The 22,500-nt window shown below is 43.1% G+C and overlaps 2 protein-coding genes across 2 annotated transcripts; both read left to right on the forward strand.

The window, feature by feature from the left end:
• The first annotated feature begins 591 nt into the window (after positions 1–591).
• On the forward strand, positions 592–13,147 carry LOC139652967 (B-cell receptor CD22-like). The gene is made up of 9 exons (XM_071529898.1): positions 592–729; positions 2,307–2,663; positions 8,759–8,986; positions 9,445–9,714; positions 10,861–11,121; positions 11,472–11,732; positions 12,554–12,641; positions 12,759–12,816; positions 13,070–13,147. The coding sequence occupies exons 1-9, from the start codon at positions 675–677 to the stop codon at positions 13,145–13,147; spliced, it is 1,656 nt and encodes a 551-aa protein (XP_071385999.1). The 5' UTR covers positions 592–674.
• Positions 13,148–15,117: 1,970 nt separating this feature from the next.
• Positions 15,118–20,178, forward strand: LOC139652968 (sialoadhesin-like). The gene is made up of 8 exons (XM_071529899.1): positions 15,118–15,218; positions 16,507–16,863; positions 17,671–18,027; positions 18,327–18,554; positions 18,839–19,108; positions 19,672–19,759; positions 19,877–19,934; positions 20,089–20,178. Exons 1-8 carry the CDS (start codon positions 15,164–15,166, stop codon positions 20,164–20,166), a joined length of 1,491 nt encoding a protein of 496 aa, XP_071386000.1. The 5' UTR covers positions 15,118–15,163; the 3' UTR covers positions 20,167–20,178.
• Positions 20,179–22,500: the final 2,322 nt, after the last annotated feature.

A 22,500-nucleotide genomic window follows, 5' to 3' on the forward strand; every position in this document is an offset into this window, starting at 1 on the left:
CAGCAGAGCCTTCGTCTTCTATATTACCTTTATAGATTGTATACAATAACCTTTTATATGGCAAAAGAAATTCAGGTTTTTCAATGTGAAGAAAAATACACTGTCTAATTTGACTGAATTAATGGAGAATTGACCTCAGACCTGCTCCAGACATTACATTGATATGAATGTCTCTAGAAGAAATTAAAAACATATCTTCATACTCTTGTCTCTTGAAAAGTCTTTTCAGAGGAACACAGATGTGTTGGATTGGCAGAGACATGGGGTCTTAGTCCTGTGGATGATACTGATGTGATACTATCAGGAACCAAGGCAAGGCTCTGTGTGTCTCTCTCTCTCACAAACACACTTTTATATTTTCTATAGACACTACATTGAGAAGTTTGTTGTCTGCAACAAAGTGAACCAGTCATCTGTTACAGGAAGGAAACCTGGTCTATTTTAACAGTTAGTGTCTCTAAGTGTTGACCACAGAAGTGCCACACAGCAGGTTCCCCTGCAAGACCACATCCTTAATACAAGTGTAGAGTGGGCAGAACATTCTCAGCTAAATATCAGTAGAGTTGTGTTTTTGATTTCACCAACTGATATACTTCTCATGTTACGTCCATTATCTCCCTGCTGATGTGTTTTAACGTCTCTGAAGCCTCGACAGAGAGAGGAGAGGACCAGCTATGAGTTTTACAGCGGCAGCAAGTGGATTTCTTGTCTTCCTTCTGTCTGTGTCAGGTATTGTATAATTACATTTACAGTTTAGACATTTTGCTGGTGCTCTATTCCACAACAATTTACAATGAGTGGAACAGTAGAATAAGCTTAACTGCACCTATGTAGGCTGTTCAATTTTTTTTTAAATGGACTCATATGGTTATTCATCGATTTTATTTCTGTTTTGGAAATTGCCTGACGCTCATCAGTATCAGTAAAATATAGCAGAAAGTGTTATAATTTTGTCAAGCAAGGTCTGAGGTTATTACAAAAAAAATGACACTGATTCTTTTTGCTGTCAATCACTTAGTGAGAGTAGGTGTTGTTTATTTTTTTCAAATGGTGGATTTGTCATGTTATCTTTATGGCATTTCTGCTTTACTAGAAGAGAGACAGGAAGAGTATGTGTGTGTGTGTGTGTGTGTGTGTGTGTGTGTGTGTGTGTGTGTGTGCGTGTGTGTGTGTCGGGGGGGGATTCCATTTTTCCCTTTTATCAGCTGGCAGATTGAACAAAATGATCTGGCAATTGACTGTTTTTTGTTAAATATTATGTTCATATTTTAGGCATTTGGCTGATACGCTTAGCCAGAGCGACTTACAGTAGAGTACAACAGTAGAATCAGCTTAAAGTCCTAGATCTGCAACATTACCAGCAACTAATAGTACAGTAAGGAGTGAAAAGCCCAAAGCCACAGAACTTAGTGGTAACAAATATTCTCATCGCTAGAATGATAATATTTTAGTCAAGCCTGTCATATTTATTCAGTTTTACTTAGATTCATGATGAGGAACTTCTATGAGAGCTGCTGCAGTAGATCAGCACTTGTTTGTCTGGAATCCAGCCAGCTCATCTCTTTGAGCTCTTTCAATCTCTCTCTCTCTCTCTCTCTCTCTCTCTCTCTCTCTCTCTCTCTCTCTCTGTGTGTGTTTTTTGTCTCAATCTTGTTTTCCACTCCCTGTTCCCTCTTGTCTCTTTTCCATGTTTTATGTTGTGTGTCTATCAGATCCCAGTCCAATTCCAGTCCATGCTTCAGTTGTTCATGTTTGCCTACTCCCCTTCCCGCCTTCCCTTAGTGTACCAGTCCATTTCCCTTTGTTCTCTGCCAGATCGTTCTAGCTGCTTAGTCACTAGTCTGTATCCCGCCATTCTGATCTGCCTGTTTTCCTGACTGCCTCTTCGCCTCTATTTTTCCTGGTACCTTTGCTTGTTGGACTGCCTTACAGTGTTTTGACCTTTCACCTGATTACTGGATTGTGAGCCTGCCAATTCCTATGAAAGACTGTTACCTTACTTCTGCCTCTGCCTTTGAGTTCTGCATGTGAGTCCCAGATCCAACCCTGACATTGTTATTCTGAGGAATTTGAAGCTTGCTCACGTTCCCTTTTCCCAAAAGCATCTTGGCACTAATATTTTCTTTGTCTCATTGAGTTGCAGTGGACCTGAGATGATGTGAGTGGTTTGATGAGAGAGGTTTGAAGAAATGTAGTCCAGGTCTCCAGCAGGTTCACAAACTGCAGCAGCTCCACTACAGATGAAAGTCTGTCCTCTAATGTTTTTATGAATCTGATTCTGGTTTCTGATGTGTTCTGTGTTACAGTGGTACAGGGTCAGGATGACTGGGGAGTGACTTACACTTCTACTGAGATCTGTGCCTTAAAAGGATCAACAGTGGACATACGCTGCACCTACAGATACCCAGCCTACCGAGATGACCTTACTGTCACAGCTGAAAAAACATTATGGTTTACTAAACAGGAGGGTGGTAAATATGTGGATCTGAGAACAGAGTCAGAGTATGAAGGTCGTGTGGCATATCATGGTGATCAGAAGAACTGCAGCCTGAGAATCACAGACCTGAGAGAGACTGACTCAGCTGTGTACAAGTTCAGGTTCATAACAAACCATCCAACTGGGAAATATACTGGTTCACCTGGAGTCACTTTGACTGTCACAGGTAACATTTTGATCGGATGATTTGTTAATTCAGTTCCAAATAGTATTCAACATCTTGGAAATGCTGTTGTGATTTTTTTTTTGTGTGTGTGTGTGTGTGATTGGTAAGTAAGTAAGTAAATCTTTATTTATATAGCACCTTTCAAAACCGTAGTTACAAAGTGCTGTACAAGAGTGAAAGCATAGAATAACAGCTAAGTAAAAGAGTAAAATATACACAAATAACTGTAAGTATACATGCACATATACAAAAGTATATACAAATACATACACATACATCCCACATACATGCACACAGATATATATACATACATGCATATAATTGAAGCTTACCTAGCGAGTTTCAGGAGCAGGACCACACCTCAACCGCGCCTCTTCCGGCATCCCTTAAATACCACCCTAACCCTCTCTTCCCCTTTCGCTCTCGTATTCTGCGCTTCGTTCTCATTTACGTGCGGAACGTTTGACAGCTGGCATACTGCCACACCAAGCCAATCTAGGCATAGACCAGCATCGAAAAGTAAACCAGACTTTACTCACCTCTCCTCTCCGGGGGTCCCGCCCGATGGATCACCCGTGCCTCAGCCCGTCCGACGACGACCTCTCCTTCCCGGCTCCGTGCGGTTCCGTCCATTCCGCTCAGGCCTTTCAGCCGGAAGATTCACCTCAACACCCAGCAACCGATGCCGAAAACCTCCTGGTTGCACCCGAGACCCCAGCAACCTCAATGGATGTCGGCAACACTCCAGAGAGTCGACCACACCATCGCTCAAAAATCCGGTCTCCTCCACCCAGAAGCTACAATCCCAGAACTCCATCCATCCGAGGAAGAGCCCTTCGGCGTAGCGAGAGAGCAACAAGCCCCCGCCACGCATCCTCAACCCCGACACGTTCCCCAGCTAGTCCGAGACACAGGCGAGATTCTCCGAATGCAGGTCCGGCTCCGCTCCGCTTCGAAGCCGGCGCTCTCACGCCCCGGCGAGGTCCCCCGACGATTCACTGCCGTCAACGATTCCGAGTGGACAGTGGTTCGACTCCAGAGAGAGTTAAAGGATAGAGGAATTCCCTACCACCGCTCCGATAACAAAGCAAAGTCATTCGAACGTTTTACAGCTTCCCGCCATACTCGATCCACCAAACACACACAAAACCGTCTTCTTCCGAGTAGTGTCACCAGCAGCGGCGCAAGACGCGACGTCATCACGCACCAGCACTACGCTCCACAAAACCGGGGGACCCGGGGAATCACTGCCACAGCTCCAGGATATCAGCTTCTCACCCTACTATTCCCAGCCTCCTATAGCAGCGCCTGCCTCCAGTCAATGCCACTGGCACCGGGTTGCCAGTTGCTCACCCTTTTTCCCCCCTTCTCAGCAGCTTCCTCCCTCAACGAACGGCACCGGGTTGCCAGTTGCTCTCCCTATTCTCCCCCCATCTCAGCAGCTTCCTCCCTCAACGAACGGCACCGGGTTGCCAGTTGCTCACCCTATTTTTCCCCCCATCTCAGCAGCTTCCTCCCTCAACGAACAGCACCGGGTTGCCAGTTGCTCACCCTATTTTTCCCCCCATCTCAGCAGCTTCCTCCCTCAATGAACGCCTCCGGCACCGGGATGCCAGGTCCTCACTCAACCCTTCCTCTCTCCTCTCAACAGCTTCCTCCCTCAGCGAACGCCACTGGCACCGGGATGCCAGCTCCACTCTTTACCTTTCCCCTACCCTGCTCCGTCACAGCACTCTTCCGGGTGACGTCATCACGTGCACCCCAACGACACGTCGCGACATCAGCCTTCCAGCTCAAAGGCAGCAAAAAGTGCGCCAACAAAAGCAACAAATTGGATCACCAGCCAGACCACATAACACCAGGGTTTCAGCAACCACCTCCCGTCAATATCTTGCACAATCAGCCACGTCAGTTGGAGCGCCCGACACTGGAGTTCCAGGACCCTCCACCTCCCATCTAGGTTCTCATCACCAGGACCGACAGCCTACACCATCCAGGGCAAATGACACAGCGCCCCCAGCCATCCAGTTCCAGCATTTGCAGCTCGCGCTAGCTGGGGCTTCCGGCACCGGGATGCCGGCGCCCTCTGCCACCCGCTTCCAGCAACCGCAGCAGCTCGCTCTAGCCGGGGCTTCCGGCACCGGGATGCCGGCGCCTCCCGCCGCCCGCTTCCAGCAACCGCAGCAGCTCGCTCTAGCCGGGGCTTCCGGCAACGGGATGCCGGCGCCGCCCGCTTCCAGCAACCGCAGCAGCTCGCTCTAGCCGGGGCTTCCGGCACCGGGATGCCGGCGCCTCCCGCCGCCCGCTTCCAGCAACCGCAGCAGCTCGCTCTAGCCGGGGCTTCCGGCACCGGGATGCCGGCGCCTCCCGCCGCCCGCTTCCAGCAACCGCAGCAGCTCGCTCTAGCCGGGGCTTCCGGCACCGGGATGCCGGCGCCTCCCGCCGCCCGCTTCCAGCAACCGCAGCAGCTCGCTCTAGCCGGGGCTTCCGGCACCGGGATGCCGGCGCCTCCCGCCGCCCGCTTCCAGCAACCGCAGCAGCTCGCTCTAGCCGGGGCTTCCGGCACCGGGATGCCGGCACCCAGCTTCCTCCACAGCTCTCGCTGCAGCAAGTTCCTGCTGCACCTAACTCCAGTCTCCTCTCTCAAACCATTCCAGCCCAGCAGGCAACCATCAACTTCACCTTGCCTATGGCTAATCCTCCCATTCGTCCTCCTTATACCTTCGCCTCCCGTCCTTCTCCGGTTCCCGCTATTCTATGTAAACAAATCATTGATGGTAATTACATAGACCTTGCACTCCTTCTCATGCCTTCCCTCCACCAAACACCCATCGATAGATTCCTCGAAGGACATGAAGGCACCCTTCTCCACCCGAAAGAGGGAACACCCACCCGTTCCAGAGAGCTTACACCCGCCGAGTTCGCCTACGCCTTCTCTCTCTACAGAGACGTTCTTTGTTCACAATTTCCCACCCGCCGCCAGGAACTGTACGACTACATGGCCACCGTCCTTAATCTGGCCCTCCGTTTTGGAGGCAACGGTTTCTACCAATATCACACCCACTTCGCCTCCGAAGCCGCCGCCCGCCTTCTGCAATTCAACGAGGCCACATACTGGGGCGTTCTCGACACCGAAACGTACTGTCGCATCTTCGCTGCCCGTGCAGCCCATACGTGCCTTACGTGCATTTCCCCTTCCTCATCGCCACCTTCTTCCGGCCTGGTCACTCTGACTTTATACTCACTCTGGTTTTATCCGACCTCGGGGTTCCCCTGTCTGCAGAGAATGGAGGGCCCCTCCACATCCCTTGAGTTCCTCGGAATCGCTCTTGACACAATTCTGTTTCAGGCTTCTCTCCCAGTCGAAAAAAGCTCAATCGAATCAGCCTTCTGATCTCCAATTTCCTGCTCGCCCCGTGCTGCTCCAAACGCCAACGTCTCTCCCTCCTAGGCCATCCCAACTTCGCTCTTCGCATCATTCCACAAGGGCAGGCCTTTATCTCTCACCTGCTATCCATCGTTTCTTCCGCCCCGTCTCTCTTGACCTCCATCTCTCGGGACAGTCCAAGCCGCGCCAAACTCCGTCTGTGGCTCAACCTCCTCGCCAACTGAAACGGGATCACCTTCTCTTATGATGACCATCTGACGCACCCGCATGACATCAATCTGTACACAGATGCCGGTTTTGGGGGTTTCTACAACGGAAGATGGTTCGCAGCAGAATGGTCCCGGAGCTCGCAAACGAATGCCAGGTCGCTTCCTCTGCTCTCTTCGAAATCTACCCCATAATAGCCACCGCCATTCCGTGGGGTCACGAATGGTCCCGCAAGGCCTTCCTTATTTACTCAGACAACCTCGTAGTCGTTGACATAATCAACAAAGGACGCTCCAACTCTCCATCCATCATGCCGTTCATGCACCGCCTCGTCCGGCACTCCGTTACACACCAATATATTCTCAGCGCAGCCGATGTTCCCGGCCACTCCAACGCCATCGACTTTCAACTCGTAAATCCTGCCCTAATACCCCTGATCGTCGAATCCCAGAACTCCATCATCAACAGCCTATCACCCACAACCCTATCATCCTACTGGACAGCTTGGAATGTTTCCGTCACTTTCACGTCCAGCATAACATAACCTTCCCATCGTTCGATCTCGTCACCCTGACTAGTTTCATTACCTATTCCCATTCCGTGATGGCCATCAAAACACACACCATCAAAGTTTATCTTAGCGGCATCAGCTTCTTCTCCAAACTCATAACCGGCAGTCCGAGCCTAGCCTCCAGCCATCCTCAGATAACTTAGCTCCTCAAAGGACTCCTACGTCAAGAGCCAGCAAAAATCCTCACCGCCTTCTTCTTACTGCCGACTTGCTGTCAGCCTGCATCCACACCATCCGCTCCGGATACGGCACTCCCCACGTAGCTCGAACCCTAGAAGCCATATTACTACTCGCTTTCTTCAGATGCTCTGAATTCACCGCCTCAACCGTCCACTTCGACCCGCGCCACCACGCTTGCATTTCAGACTTGTCATATTTCTCAGAAGACACCATGGTATTCCACCTAAAGCGAACCAAAACCAATCAATCCGGTCAGCCTACACCTGTCTTCTACTTCTAAGTCCAATCACCACTGAATCCCTTCCAGACCCTCGCAGACTACTCGGCGTTCCGGAAATCCCAGAGCATAACATCTTCAGATCCTCTCTTCGTCTCCGAATCCAGACGAGTGGCTACTCGATTTTGGTTCCACCATCACCTCCGCCTCGTACTCTCCTTGTCCACCATTTCTCCCGTTCACTACTCCGGACACTCCTTCAGGATCGGAGCCACCACTTCAGCCTCCCGCAATGGCATCCCAGAACACTTCATTCAACTCATGGGCCGTTGGTCCTCCCAAACATATCACCGCTACATCCGTTCAGATCTCAAAGATCTCATATCCGTTCAATCTTATCTCCTTAAGTAACTGGAGGTTTTGGGGGTCCGTCGTGGCCCGGGTGCCGCGGCGGATTCCCTACGAAGCCTCCCCACAACGCATTCAGCTACCAGAAACCATGCTCATCAATCTTCCTTCAATAAATCATTTAAACGCATCTTGTTGATGGTGTGGTCCTTGCTAGTGAATTGAAGCTTACCTAGCGAGTTTCAGGAGCAGGACCACACCTCAACCGCGCCTCTTCCGGCATCCCTTAAATACCACCCTAACCCTCTCTTCCCCTTTCGCTCTCGTATTCTGCGCCCCTCCCCCCCGCCCTATTCTTTCTTCCTGTTCTCCCTCTCCTTCCTCCCCCTTGGGGGTCCGTCGTGGCCCGGGTGCCGCGGCGGATTCCCTACGAAGCCTCCCCACAACGCATTCAGCTACCAGAAACCATGCTCATCAATCTTCCTTCAATAAATCATTTAAACGCATCTTGTTGATGGTGTGGTCCTTGCTAGTGAAACATATACATGCACACAGATATGCATACAGTACATACATGCATATAAACATATCCATGCATACATACCCATACACAAACGTTGTATGGGTATGTAACGTGGTAACGCTTTATTTTCCAGAAAGGAACTGTTAATTTCTTAGGAAGTTTCCTGGAAAGAGCCATGAAATGATGTAGTGGTTATATAGGAAATGTAAGGAGCAGTCTGGTGAGTCAATAAGATACTGTCAATTTCTAAAAGAATTTCCTGGAAAGAACTGCAAAACTATAAACTGTTTATTGGAAAAATAATAGGCAGAGGTCAATTATCAGAAGTCATTATTCATAGAATTATATAATATAGTTATTTGTTGAATTCTTAATTTTAGTTAATTTCTAATTTTCTATATAACTACTACATAATTTCATGGTTCTGTCTGGGAAACAATAGAAGAAATTGGAGGAACTTTCCAACTACCATTGAACTCCTTCTATATTTTCCTTATAATTAGAACGTCATTTCATGGTTCTTTCCAGGAAACTTCCTAAGAAATTAACAGTTCCTCTCTAGGAAATTATTAGGAAATTGCGGACCCGGAAAATAAAGTGTTACCGTGTGATTGAGTATTTAGTCTCCAATGACATTTCTGTTCCTTGTTCACATATCCAGATCTCAAGGTGCAGGTGACCAGATTATCAGTCCACCAGTCTTATACCCGGGCAGAGCTGAAGTGTCACAGCAGTTGTCGTCTAGCTGGTTCTCCTTCCTACGTCTGGTACAAGAATGGACAGAAAATTAGGGGAGTAACTTCTTCTTCTTATTCAGGCTACTTTTATCCTGAAGACCGCTATTCCTGTACTGTAAAAGGACTTGAGGATCTCCGCTCTCCTTCAGTGTGTGAGTTTACTCCACAGTGTGTCACTAACATAACGCCATCTGGTGGAGCCTTTTACATAATGTAGTATACCATGACTGCATGTATTTAGGTTAGAATAGGCAAGCTGTAATGTCTTGCTATAATCTGCTTTTGTGTGTCTTGTGTTTTCCCTGATGTTTGTCCTATATCATTCTGTTCTATGGTTGATTCTTGATCAGTTATGTTTTTAGGCTCATTTTATGTAAAGTCCTTTGAGACATGCATGTGATAAATAAACAAACTTGAACTGGATTTAATATGGGTGTGACCCCAGTGGGAATCCCCCCCTCCTCCCCCTCAGTTTGTCTTTCTGAATATTTACCTATCAGCTTCATTCAGCTTCATCCCACAGCTATGAACTATTAACCATTTAAATATGTTCGATGATAAAACACGTCCTCATCTTAAAGTTAATGTATGTTAATATCATATATTCCAGATTCTCCGAAGGTTCCCTCAGTGTTGGTGAGTCCCTCTGGTGAAACAGTGGAGGGCAGTTCAGTGACTCTGACCTGCAGCAGTGATGCCAACCCAGCAGCTACTTACACCTGGTACAAGGAGAATGGAAATCCAGACCATAAACCTTTGAAAACAGGACCACAGCTTGACTTTGTTTCCATCCAGTCCTCTGACTCTGGAGAGTATTACTGTGCAGCTGAGAATGTGTTTTGGGCAAAGAGATCTGCATCCATCTCTATTTATGTGAAATGTGAGTGAATGTGTTTGTGTGATTATACAATGTAGACACTACAAGCAGCTTCTTTAGTTTTTATTTATGAAGGGTTTTGCTGAGCAGGCATGCTCTTTTTCAGCACTGCCCTGCTTCACATTTCATATATTCACAATGGGAAGATGCCCAGTACAACCACAGTGCAGTCTCTTGCTGTAGGCAGGGCAGACTGGGATAAAGAAAATGGTCCTGGACTTTTAACCCAGACTGGGTCACCACAACTGAGCCACAGATACTCCACCTACCACCCTGCTCCTCATAATATGGACACATCTAGAGCAAAGTATTACAAGAGATAGAGCCTTTTTTTGTATAGAATCTTTAAAATGAACTTGCCATTTTGCATATGGTGTGATGAACTTAAATTCAAAATATGATAAAAAAATACATCACTTTTGCCATCAGTTGTTGACTAGGCATCCATGCTCCCTGCCTCCTCACCATCACATCTCAGCAATTTGTGGATCATTGAAAACCCCAACTGTTGGTTGAAACAGCGAGCTCTGTTGCCTCTTGCTGCTAACAATGAGTCCAAACTGTTTGTCAAAATATCTCCAAAAAGCCATTTGTAGGCTCCACAGGGAGTTGAGAATAAACTGAAAAGTTGCAAAGTAAATTAATTAAAACTAGCTCTGATTTCAAGACACAATTCTGCCATTACACACAGTTTCACTAATCAGGAAATCACAGAAGTATTTTTCTCTCCTGCAGCACCCACTGCTGCAGGGTGAAAGAGCGTTACTGATGGAGTGATCTAGTTTTGTGGACGGTCAGGTGAAAATGTGAACAGTTGCACATGGAGCTGGGTAGAGTTTGATAGAAGACTGTCCACTGAATGAAAATGGTGCAGTGATGCGGCTTTCTGGGCCGTGGATAGAAAGACTTTGGTTGGTCTTCTTATCGTTTTCACAGACTGGCTTTTTTGGACATATTTTGACAAACCCTGACCCGGACAGCTGACTTGGGAGTCAATATTTTCTGTGGGTCCAAGTACTACAGGTATGTAAGAGACACATTATATATAGGTCCAAAATCGACAAACGTATCCTTTAACTGTTTAAATATGTTACATGATAAAATACATCCTCACCTTAAAGTTAATCCATGTTAATCCATGTCCTCCAGATGGTCCCAAGAACACTTCAGTGTTGGTGAGTCCCTCTGGTGAAACAGTGGAGGGCAGTTCAGTGACTCTGACCTGCAGCAGTGATGCCAACCCAGCAGCTAATTACACCTGGTACAAGGAGAACCGAACACTGCATCAAGGACCGGAGGAAAGTTACAGTTTCACCTCCATCAGCTCTGAGGACAGCGGGACGTACCACTGTCAATCTGACAATCAATACGGACAGTTCAACTCTTCCTCTCTATTCATAGATGTCCAGTGTAAGTGTCTGTCTTTGAACAAATCTGTTTTCATCTATATTAATGTTGTTTCTACACTTGTTTTATTTTTATGTAACCATGGTTTTGATTCATGTCTGCCATTTTTATTGTTTAATATAGGCCTATTGGATTTTATTTGCTATTGTCTGTAAAACTTTGCAACTCTGATTTTTAAAAAAAAATTATTATTATTAACATTATCATTGGTATTACTAGTAGTAGTTGCAGTGCCAGTAATGGTAGTAGTACTAGTACTAGTATTAGCTAATATATTACAATACAAAATTCCATATTTTATTGATCAATATTAAATAATAATGAATTGTGTCTCTACACATATTGCCCTCCAGATGGTCCGAAGGTTCCCTCAGTGTTGGTGAGTCCCTCTGGTGAAACAGTGGAGGGCAGTTCAGTGACTCTGACCTGCAGCAGTGATGCCAACCCAGCAGCTACTTACACCTGGTACAAGGAGAATGAAGCCTCACCAAAAGCATCAGGACAGACCTTCACCATCACTGACATCAGACCTGAACACAGTGGGAATTATTACTGTGAAGCCCAAAACAGGAGAGGACATAATAACTCCACCTTACAGTTGACTGTTGTGTCAGGTAATGTACGCCCGTTCACCTACACACACACACCTCTGTCCTGCACCAGAAGCCATGTATGTCTTAATGTAACACACCATCACTGACTTCAGACCTGAGACCAGGAACCAGGTAGACTGATTAAAAATAATTAAGAAAGATGAATTATGGAAAGAAAGTCATTTGAGGTTCAGTGCGACTGGATAAAGGTTTTTGTTTTATTTCTGCTAGTATTACTATTATTACTGAATTATGTCTTTGCTTTATTGAAATCATAATTTTTTTGTTTTCATTGAAATAGAAATGCAGGGTCTGACTGATATGGGTTTTAAGAGACTGATACCAATACAGATATTTTTAGACTGAAGTCACTGATATCTTGTGTCGAAATATGACGCTTTTTTCAAGCTAGAAAATACAAAATATTCAGTATTCTCCAGAATCTTATTCTTGTGGAAGAGCCTCTGAAACAGCATTTAGACCATCATGGGACACTAAAACTCTCCATTGAAACCTAAACTAATGAAACTCTGTTAGTGTAGCAGCTCTTTAAGACAGAGACTCACCACACCTATTCAGTGGTAGAGAAACTCTGGGATACATTAGGCCTTTAAATGAAGAACTAATTTACATAACAATAATTTAATAATTAAATATACATTAAATGTCATGTCAGGTTCTCCAGACTATTTTTCTGCAGCTGTGGTCAGGAGGAACCTCCATCATATCAGAGGTGGACAACACTAACTGATATCAGATATTTCAATATCAGCCATCAAACTGATATATTGATCCACCCTCCTAGTAAGGCATATCTCATATCTGTCTATCTCCATTTCTAGGGAAAGGAACAATATATATGAATGCAGCAAGGCTGACTCTCATCGTCCTGATCCTGATCGCTGTGTTTCTCCTCTACCTGTGGATCAGGTAACAGAGTAAAAATCCATCAATTCTATCTTTGCTCTTTTCATTTGATACTTTATGATTCAGCTTTAATGAATTGCAGTTTGTTTAATTATGTATTGGTTGATTGATGCATTCCAGGAAGAATATAACTCTGAACTCCACCACTGAACCAAGTGACCCAGTGCAGACTGTACAGGTGAGAGAGAGAGAGAGAGAGAGAGAGAGAGAGAGAGAGAGAGAGGAGAGAGAGAGAGAGAGAGAGACTGGACATTTTCCTGTCTCATCTTGTCTGTCTTCTCTCCTCATCAGTCAGACTCTGATCCTGAGTATGAGAACCTCACTGCGGCTCGGACAAAAGCCACAGAGGAGCAGGAAGAGAGAGAGAGAGCTAAAGAGGAAGAGGACCGGACATTTCCTGTGTCATCTCGTCTGTCTTCTCTCCCCATCAGTCAGACTCTGATCCTGAGTATGAGAACCTCACTGCAGCTCGGACAAAAGCCACAGAGGAGCAGGAAGACCTGGTGTGAAGCCCAGTCAGGTTGAAAAAACAAAAAACAGGCCGATATCAAATCAAATTCACAGTCAAAGTTCTGAAAAGTAATGCACCCTAAATTTGTAGACTGAAACAATAAGTAGTTTGACATTGAAATTGAGCAGTGGAGGTTGGGGGATGAGGTGTGTGTGTGTGTGTGTGGGGGGGGGGGGGGGGTGCAGATACATTTACTTTCATTTATGACAACCCGTTCAGTTCCCAAGTACCAAATTTCATACAATTTCAATGATTAGATTAGAAGATACAGTTTTGTGGCCTGCAATAAGCGATATTAGTTTCAATCCTGAAACTAATGTGTGCTATGTGGAGATTTCATTGAGACATAATGATATAAACCAATATCCATACAGCAGCAGCTGTGTTGCTGTTTTTGTCACCCTCTAGTGGTCAGAAAACTTCACTTATTGCAGCTTTAAAATGCCATGGCAGACATCCTTATTATCCTCTCATGAATAAGTACACCAAGTTTGATTTTAAACAATGCAAATTAGCCAAAAATCCATGTTGGTGGGCTTGAACCACTAATTAGTGTACATCAATGTACTGTATATATGTAAAAAAAAAAACTGTTTCATTTGCAGCCACTTAGCTTCATGTTTTTTGCTCATGGTTACTCAAGGCAGGTCAGCTCAGGAGAATGTGCCTCTATTCAAAACCTTAGTTTGATTCAAGTGGAGTAAAGTGTTCATGTCATAGATGCTAAATACAGCCACAATACTGTTTTTTACTGTGTAGTTAGTTACATATGTTTAGGATAAAACAACTTGCTTTTGGGAAATATTTTTTAGAATCCTGTTTTATTACTGATATTTACTGATAATGAATTAAAATAAAAGTCAAACCTATTCTTTTGTTCTGTGTTATGTCTCATTTTCACAGTGTTCCATGTCAGCCTTCTCCAAAACAACTGAAGTGAACGGGTCCTGGTTCTTTAGAGTTCCAAAAAGAAATGACCACAAAATTACTCCAAACAGCTCATGCAGCTTAATCCAATTGTTCTGAAGCCAAACGATTACACTGTGAATCTAAAACACCCATATTTACACCAGTGTTTAGCACAAATCTTCACTAAAACTGTTGTTTTTGAAAGCGTTCACGCTGGTGTGCTCCCACACATCTCTGTTCACACCAGAAGCCCTTTGTGTTCAGGCCTGGGTGGCCTGATAAGAGCTGCACTTCCTGCTGTGGCCACAGGGAGGAGCCACATCTGGTATGAAGTTTTCTGCATGATGACTCTTCAGCTAGGCACCAGGGTTGGGATCAATTTACTGTCAGTTCACTCAATTCAGAATAAAAATCAAAACTGCAGTTCACTTCTACAACAGCAGAGTCTTCATTCTCTATATCACCTTTATAGATTGTATACAATAACCTTTTATAAGGCAAAAGAAATTCAGGTTTTTCAATGTGAAGAAAAATACACTGATGGAATTAATGGAGAATTGACCTCAGACCTGCTCCAGACATTACAATGATATGAATGTCTCCAGCAGAAATTAAAAACATATCTTTCATACTCTTTTCTCTTGAAAAGTCTTTTCAGAGGAACACAGATGTGTTGGATTGGCAGAGACATGGGGTCTTAGGCCTGTGGATGATACTGATGTGATACTATCAGGAACCAAGGCAAGGCTCTGTGTGTGTCTCTCTCTCACATACACACTTTTATATTTTCTATAGACACTACATTGAGAAGCTTATTGTCTGCAACAAAGTGAACCTGTCAGCTGCACTTTTAAAGGAAGGAAACCTGGTCTATTTTAACAGTTAGTGTCTCTGATTGTTGACCACAGCAGGTGTGCCACAGAACAGGTTCCCCTGCAAGATCACATCCTTAATGCAAGTGCAGAGTGGGCAGAACATTCTCAGCTAAATAGTTGTGTTTTTTGATGTGACTGATATTGCCTATTTTTCATGTTATATCCATTATCTCCCTGCTGATGTGTTTTAACGTCTCTGAAGCCTCGACAGAGAGAGGAGAGGACCAGCTATGAGTTTTACAGCGGCAGCAAGTGGATTTCTTGTCTTCCTTCTGTCTGTGTCAGGTATTGTATAATTACATTTACAGTTTAGACATTTTGCTGGTGCTCTATTCCACAACAATTTACAATGAGTGCAACAGTGGAATAAGCTTAACTGTAGTTGTGTCGGATGTTCAAAATTTGTTTAAATTCTCTCATTTGGGTATTTATCGAGTTTATTTGCATTTTGGAAAAAAATCATTGCCTGAAGTTCATCAATATCTGTAAAATATAGAAGAAAGTGTTATCATTTTGTCAAACAAGGTCTGAGGTTATGGACCTATTTTTAATAAATGCCAATATTTGATTGTTTTTACTGTCAATCTTTTGTGAGAGTAGGTGTTTTGTTTTTTTTCAAATGGTGGATTTCTCATGTTATTTTTATGGCATTTCTGTTTCACTGGAAGAGAGACAGAAAAAATGTGAGAGAGAGAGAGAGAGGGGGGGGGGGGGGGGTGACATGTGACAAAGGTCTTGGGCCGGATTCGAACACACGATGTCACACATTTTTAAACCAAAGTCTTTAACTCTGCTTTCTCATATGATGATTATATTATCATTGTGTATCCGTACTAAACCCTATACCTCAGCAGCAAAATATGAACACAGAGGGAAACAGAGTGTGAACAAACCAAGCAAAGTACAGACTCTATTTTATTTCATGCATCTCACCCTTCTCATGATTCATGTTCTACCTTTTATCCGGTTCAGTTAAACTGCCTCATGGTCCACTGGTCCAATGCAGTCCTGTTCCTTCTCTACTCCTCCATACTGTACGACACCCTGCCTCAATCCACATAGTGATTAACTGTAGAAATCCTGTGTTCATCTTCCACTGTCCTTTACACTGTAAACTCATAATATGTATGACTGAACATATAGTTTGTCTGTAGACTGCCCTAAGCCTGTGTTCACCCAGAGCTGACATTCCACTTAGTGGCAACACATATTCCTGCGGCTAGAATGATAATATATTAGTCAAGCCTTTCAAGATGCATAATCAGTTCTACTTAGATAGATGCATGATGAGGAACTTCTATGACAGCTGCTGCAGTAGATCAGCATTTGTTATTCTGAGGAGTTTGAAGCTTGCCCACGTTCCCTTTTCCCAAAAGCATCTTGGTACAAAGATCCTCTTTGTCTCATTGACTTAACATTGGAGCTGAGATGATGTGAGTGCCAAAGTGGTTTTAAGAAATGTAGTCCAGGTCTCTAGCAGGTTCACAAACTGCAGCAGCTCCACTACAGATGAAAGTCTGTCCTCCTGTTTTTATGAATCTGATTCTGGTTTCTGATGTGCTCTGTGTTACAGTGGTACAGGGTCAGGATGACTGGGGAGTGACTTACACTTCTACTGAGATCTGTGCCTTAAAAGGATCAACAGTGGACATACGCTGCACCTACAGATACCCAGCCTACCTAGATGACCTTACTGTCACAGTTGAAAAAACATTATGGTTTACTAAACAGGAGGGTGATGAACCTGTAGATCTGAAAACAGACTTAGATTATGAAGGTCGTGTGGAGTATCATGGTGATCAGAAGAACTGCAGCCTGAGAATCAAAGACCTGAGAGAGACTGACTCAGCTGTGTACAAGTTCAGGTTCATAACAAACCATCCAACTGGGAGCTATACTGCTTCATCTGGAGTCACTTTGACTGTCACAGGTAACATTTTGATCAGATGATTTGCTAATTCACTTCCAAATGGTGTTCAACATCTAGGAAATTATATTGTGATTTTGTGTGTGTGTGTGTGTGTGTGTGTGTGTGTGTGTGTGTGTGTGTGTGTGTGTGTGCGAACGTGCGTGCGTGCGTGTGTGTGTGCGTTTGTGTGTGTGTGTGTGTGTGTGCTTGTGTGTGTGTGTGTGTGTGTGTGTGTGTGTGTGTGTGTGTGTGTGTGTGTGTGTGTGTGTGTGTGTGATTGAAGGTTTTGTCTCCAATGACATTTCTGTTCCATGTTCACAGATCCAGATCTCTGGGTGCGGGTGACTAGATTATCATTCAACTATTTTTCTACCCAGGCAGAGCTGAAGTGTCACAGCAGTTGTCGTCTAGCTGGTCGTCCTTCCTATGTCTGGTACAACAATGGACAGAAAATGAAGGAAATAAATTCTTCATCTTATTCAGGCTACTTTTATTCTGAAGACAGCTATTCCTGTGCTGTAAAAGGACTTGAGGATTTCCACCCTCCTCCAGTGTGTGAGTTTACTCCACAGTGTGTCACTAACATAACGCCATCTGGTGGAAACCTTTACCTAATGTACTGTACCATGACTGCATGTATTTAATATGGGTGACCCCAGTAGGAATCAAACCCCCCTCTCTGTCTTTGTTAGTGCCATGCTCTACCCATTGAGCTATACAGGAACTCTGCTGCTGTCAGTTTCCCAACAAGAATAGAACCTGCTCTGTATCACTGCAGTAAAAGATGAAATTCTAACAATTCTGTTTAAAAACGGTTTCATCTTTCAGGTGTCCATGATCAAACCTGCAACAGAGTGACTTACACCGACAGAAGCATCTGTGCCTTGAAGGGCTCATCAGTGGACATTTCTTGCACATACAGCAGTTATGATAATTATGTTGAATCAGAATTCTGGTTCAGTCCCAAACATAGCCATCAATGGCAGGATTCCTCACAACCTGAGGACTTTAGTTGGGACTCAGAGTATGCAGGTCGTGTTCAGCAGTTTGAAGCAGAGAGCGGAGGCTCCACTCTGAGAATCACTGACCTGAGAGAGAGCGATTCAGCCGAGTATCGCTTCAAATTCCAAACACAGTGGTTTGAATGGGGGAATGATTTTCCTGGTACAACTCTGACTGTCACAGGTACTGTTGAACACAAACTGATAGATACAACAGCATGGTACATTTAAACTAACTGATGACAACTGAATGTGGACAATATTGTTGAATATTGTAAGAATGATTTAATGTAAGTTATGTTATTACTGTATGTGATCATCATGAATTTGTGTACTCCCCCATTCAGACTTTGATTGGATGATCAATTTAGTTTCTAATACTCCACAGTATTTAACAGCTAGGAATCATAACTGCTATTTTGACTCTGTGTGTTTGAGCATTTAGTAACCAATGACATTTCTGTTCCATGTTCATATATCCAGATCTCCAGGTGCAGGTGACCAGACCATCAGTCCACCAGTTTTCTACCCAGGCAGAGCTGAAGTGTCACAGCAGTTGCCGTCTAGCTGGTCATCCTTCCTATGTCTGGTACAAGAATGGACAGACATTTAAGGAAGAAACTTCTTCTTCTTATACAGGCAACTTTTATCCTGATGACAGCTATTCCTGTGCTGTAAAAGGACATGAGGATCTCCACTCTCCTCCAGTGTGTGAGTTTACTCCACAGTGTGTCACTAACACCATTCGGAGGAGCCTTTTACCTAATGTACTTTATCATGAGTGCATGTATGCAAGTGTTTAATATGGGTGACCCAAGTGGCAATTCAACCTTTGCACTTCATCAATATAACTATCATCTTAATTCACAAGCCTGCTTCTCTAACCTTCAGGATTCTGCCATCCCACTGCTGGGAGCTGTTAACTATTTGAAAAAGTTCCATGGTAAAACACATCCTTATCTTGAAGTTAATGTTGTTAATTTCATATCTTCCAGATGCTCCGAAGGTTCCCTCAGTGTTGGTGCGTCCCTCTGGTGAAACAGTGGAGGGCAGTTCAGTGACTCTGACCTGCAGTAGTGATGCCAACCCAGCAGCTACTTACACCTGGTACAAGGAGAATGGAAATCCAGACCATAAACCTTTGAAAACAGGACCACAGCTTGACTTTATTTCCATCCAGTCCTCTGACTCTGGAGAGTATTACTGTGCAGCTGAGAATGCGTTGGGGGGAAACAGATCTGCCTCCATTTCTATTAATGTAAAATGTGAGTGAAACTAGTGCAAAAGCAACAAACATCTAGATGCAAGATTAATTCTGGAAAGAAAGTAATTTGAGGTTAAGTTTTCATGTTTTTGTTTCCTTCTATTACTGTTATTATTGAATTATATCTTTAGTTTATTGAAATCATGTTATTTTTTTATCTTATTGTAATATGTTACAATCATAAGTAGGGTTTGACTGATATGGGTTTTTTAATGCTGATATGATACATTTATTTTTAGACTGAATACACTGATATTTTGTGTCAATATTCAATATCTTTAAACATAGAGAAACTCTGGGATACAGTAGGCCTTTAAATAAAGAATTAATTGACATAATTTAATAATTAAATGAATAAATACAATGTGCAAAGAAAATTAAAAAAAATCATGTCAGAATTTTCAGCCTGTTTTTCTGCAGCTGTGGTCAGGGAGGAACCTCCATCATATCAGAGGTGGACGACACTGACTGATATCAGATATTTCAATATCAGCCATCAAACTGATATATTGATCCACCCCTCCTAGTAAGGCATATCTCATATCTGTCCATCTCCATTTCTAGGGAAAGGAACAATATATATGAATGCAGCAAGGCTGACTCTCATCGTCCTGATCCTGATCACTGTGTTTCTCCTCTACCTGTGGATCAGGTAACAGAGTAAAAATCCATCAATTCTATCATTGCTCTTTTCATTTGATACTTAATGATTCAGTTTTAATGAATTGCAGTTTGTTTAATCATGTATTGGTTGACTGATTCATTCCAGGAAGAAGAAAACTCTGAACTCCACCACTGAACCGAGTGACCCAGTACAGACTGTACAGGTGAGAGAGAGAGAGAGAGAGAGAGAGAGAGAGAGAGAGAGAGAGAGAGAGAGAGAGAGAGAGAGAGAGAGAGAGAGAGAGAGAGAGAGAGAGAGCTAAAGAGGAAGACTGGACATTTTCCTGTCTCATCTTGTCTGTCTTCTCTCCCCATCAGTCAGACTCTGATCCTGAGTATGAGAACCTCACTGCAGCTCAGACAGAAGCCACAGAGGAGCAGGAAGACCTGGTGTGAAGTCCAGTCAGGGTGAAAAAAAAAAAGGGGGGGGGGGTACATCAATGTACTGTATATATGTAAAAAAAAAACTGTTTCATGTACAGCCACTTTGCTTCATGTTTTTTGCTCATGGTTACTCAAGGCAGGTCAGCTCAGGAGAATGTGCCTCTATTCAAAACCTTAGTTTGATTCAAGTGGAGTAATTAAAGTGTTCATGAGTTACTGTCATAGATGCTAAATACAGACATAATACTGTTTTTTACTGTGTAGTTAGTTACATATGTTTAGGATAAAACAACTTGCTTTTGGGACATATTTTTCAGAATCCTGTTTTATGACTGATATTTACTGATAATGAATTCAAATAAAAGTCAAACCTATTCTTTTGTTCTGTGTTATTTCTCACTTTCTCACTACTATTTGTCACTCAACAGAGGATCCATGTCACAGTGTAATAGTTTTTTATTATACTGGTGATTGACATATGAAGATGCATAAACAGTTTGTATTGAATAGGACCATAACCACCATATGAGCTGTTTATACCCGTGCTATCCGTTTTTAAGTCTACGTTTGATAGTTCATGGCTGGCAACAAGCTACAGTTTGATTCTTCGCTGTCATCTAGTGTCAAATCCATAAATTGCGAGCACTACCTGCTAATTTTAATTTAATCTCTCACTCTCTCCAGTGGAAAACTCTGAGGAGGTTTGTGAACCACCTGTTGATGTTGTCGCTGTCGTTGTAGATTACCTAAAGGAATAGTTCACTCAAAAATTTCAATTTTGTTGTTATTTACTCACCCTCATGTCAGTCAAAACACTGGTGAAGTTTATATGGTGAAGTTTATATGTCCACATAACAGACAGCGTGTTAGCTAATGCAGTTCCATGTCAGCCTTCTCCAAAACAACTGAAGTGAACGGGTCCTGGTTCTTTAGAGTTCCAAAAAGAAATGACCATAAAATTACTCCAAACAGCTCATGCAGCTTAATCCAAGTGTTCTGAAGCCAAACGATTGCACCATGAGTCTAAAACACCCATATTTACACCAGTGTTTAGCACAAATCTTCACTAAAAAAATCAAAGATTATTTGAGGTAATTTGTTAAGAGGTTCAATGTAATTGCAATATCTGAGACTTGGCTTAGTGATGACACAGTCGCTGATTTTCAAATAACTGAACTGGAGGGATATGAGATGTTTTGTGTTAATAGGACCAACAAAAGGGGGGGGGGGGGGTTGCCCTGTATGTTGATACAGACCTCAAATGCAAAATTGTAGGCAGTATGTCAACAACCATAGATAATCTAATAGAATGTGTAACCATTGAAATTGATGTGGAAAAAGCCAAAAATATAATCATAAGCTGTGTATATAGAACACCAGGATTAGACTTTGAGCAATTTAAGGATAAGATAGCTGGAATTTATGATAAACTAAATAATAATAAGGTGGTATTTGTATGTGGTGATTTCAATATCGATTTGTGAAACCCAAATGGTCATAAAAACACATTAGACTTTATTAACACAATGTTCAGCATTAGCCTATGTCCCATGATTATAAAACCAAGCAGAATAACAACAGATAGTGCAACATTAATAGATAACATATTTACAAATGTAATTGATACAGAACCAGTCTTTGCTATTCTTCAGAAGGATTTTAAATTCAAAGCTGATATTAATGCTTGCAAACTGGTACGACACAAAACACAGGAAGCCATCAATGCATTTAAGGAAGACTTAATGAAACAAGACTGGAAAGTGGTTTATGTTGATGAACTAGATAAAGCTTACAATGCATTCCTGGCTACATTAACAGAACTTTATGAAAAAAAAATGCCTGTTAAAAAAATCCAGAGGGAAGCATAAATATGTGGATAAACCATGGATTACTAAGGGGCTGCAGAATGCATGCAAGAAGAAAAATACATTCTACAGGAAATACCTAAAATGTAGAACAGAGGAAAATGAAAATAGATATAAGATATATAAAAATAAATTGATAAGCATTATGAGATGTAATAAGAAGGAGTTTTATAGCAAACTGTTGGAGAAAACAGAAGTAATATTCAGGGAACATGGGAAGTGATCAACAGCATAATCAAAAAAGCTATTGAGAAAGCAGATTACCCTAGTGATTTTGTTAAAAATCAGAATATAATTATGAATAACATAAAAGAGGTTGCTGATGAATTTAATGACTACTCTGTAAAAGTTGGACCTAACTTAGCATAAGTCCTTCCTCACAGGCATATTTCCAAACAAAATGAAAACAGCGAAAGTCATTCCTATCTACAAGAATGGAGATTTATTTTCCAATTACAGACCGGTATCTCTGCTTCCCCAA

The sequence above is a fragment of the Centroberyx affinis genome, unplaced genomic scaffold, assembly GCF_046629955.1.
Source record: "Centroberyx affinis isolate AG114_WGS23_722 - 3 ecotype Tasmania unplaced genomic scaffold, CSIRO-AGI_Caff_v1 ptg001847l_1, whole genome shotgun sequence".
In the NCBI taxonomy this organism is placed as follows: domain Eukaryota; kingdom Metazoa; phylum Chordata; class Actinopteri; order Beryciformes; family Berycidae; genus Centroberyx; species Centroberyx affinis.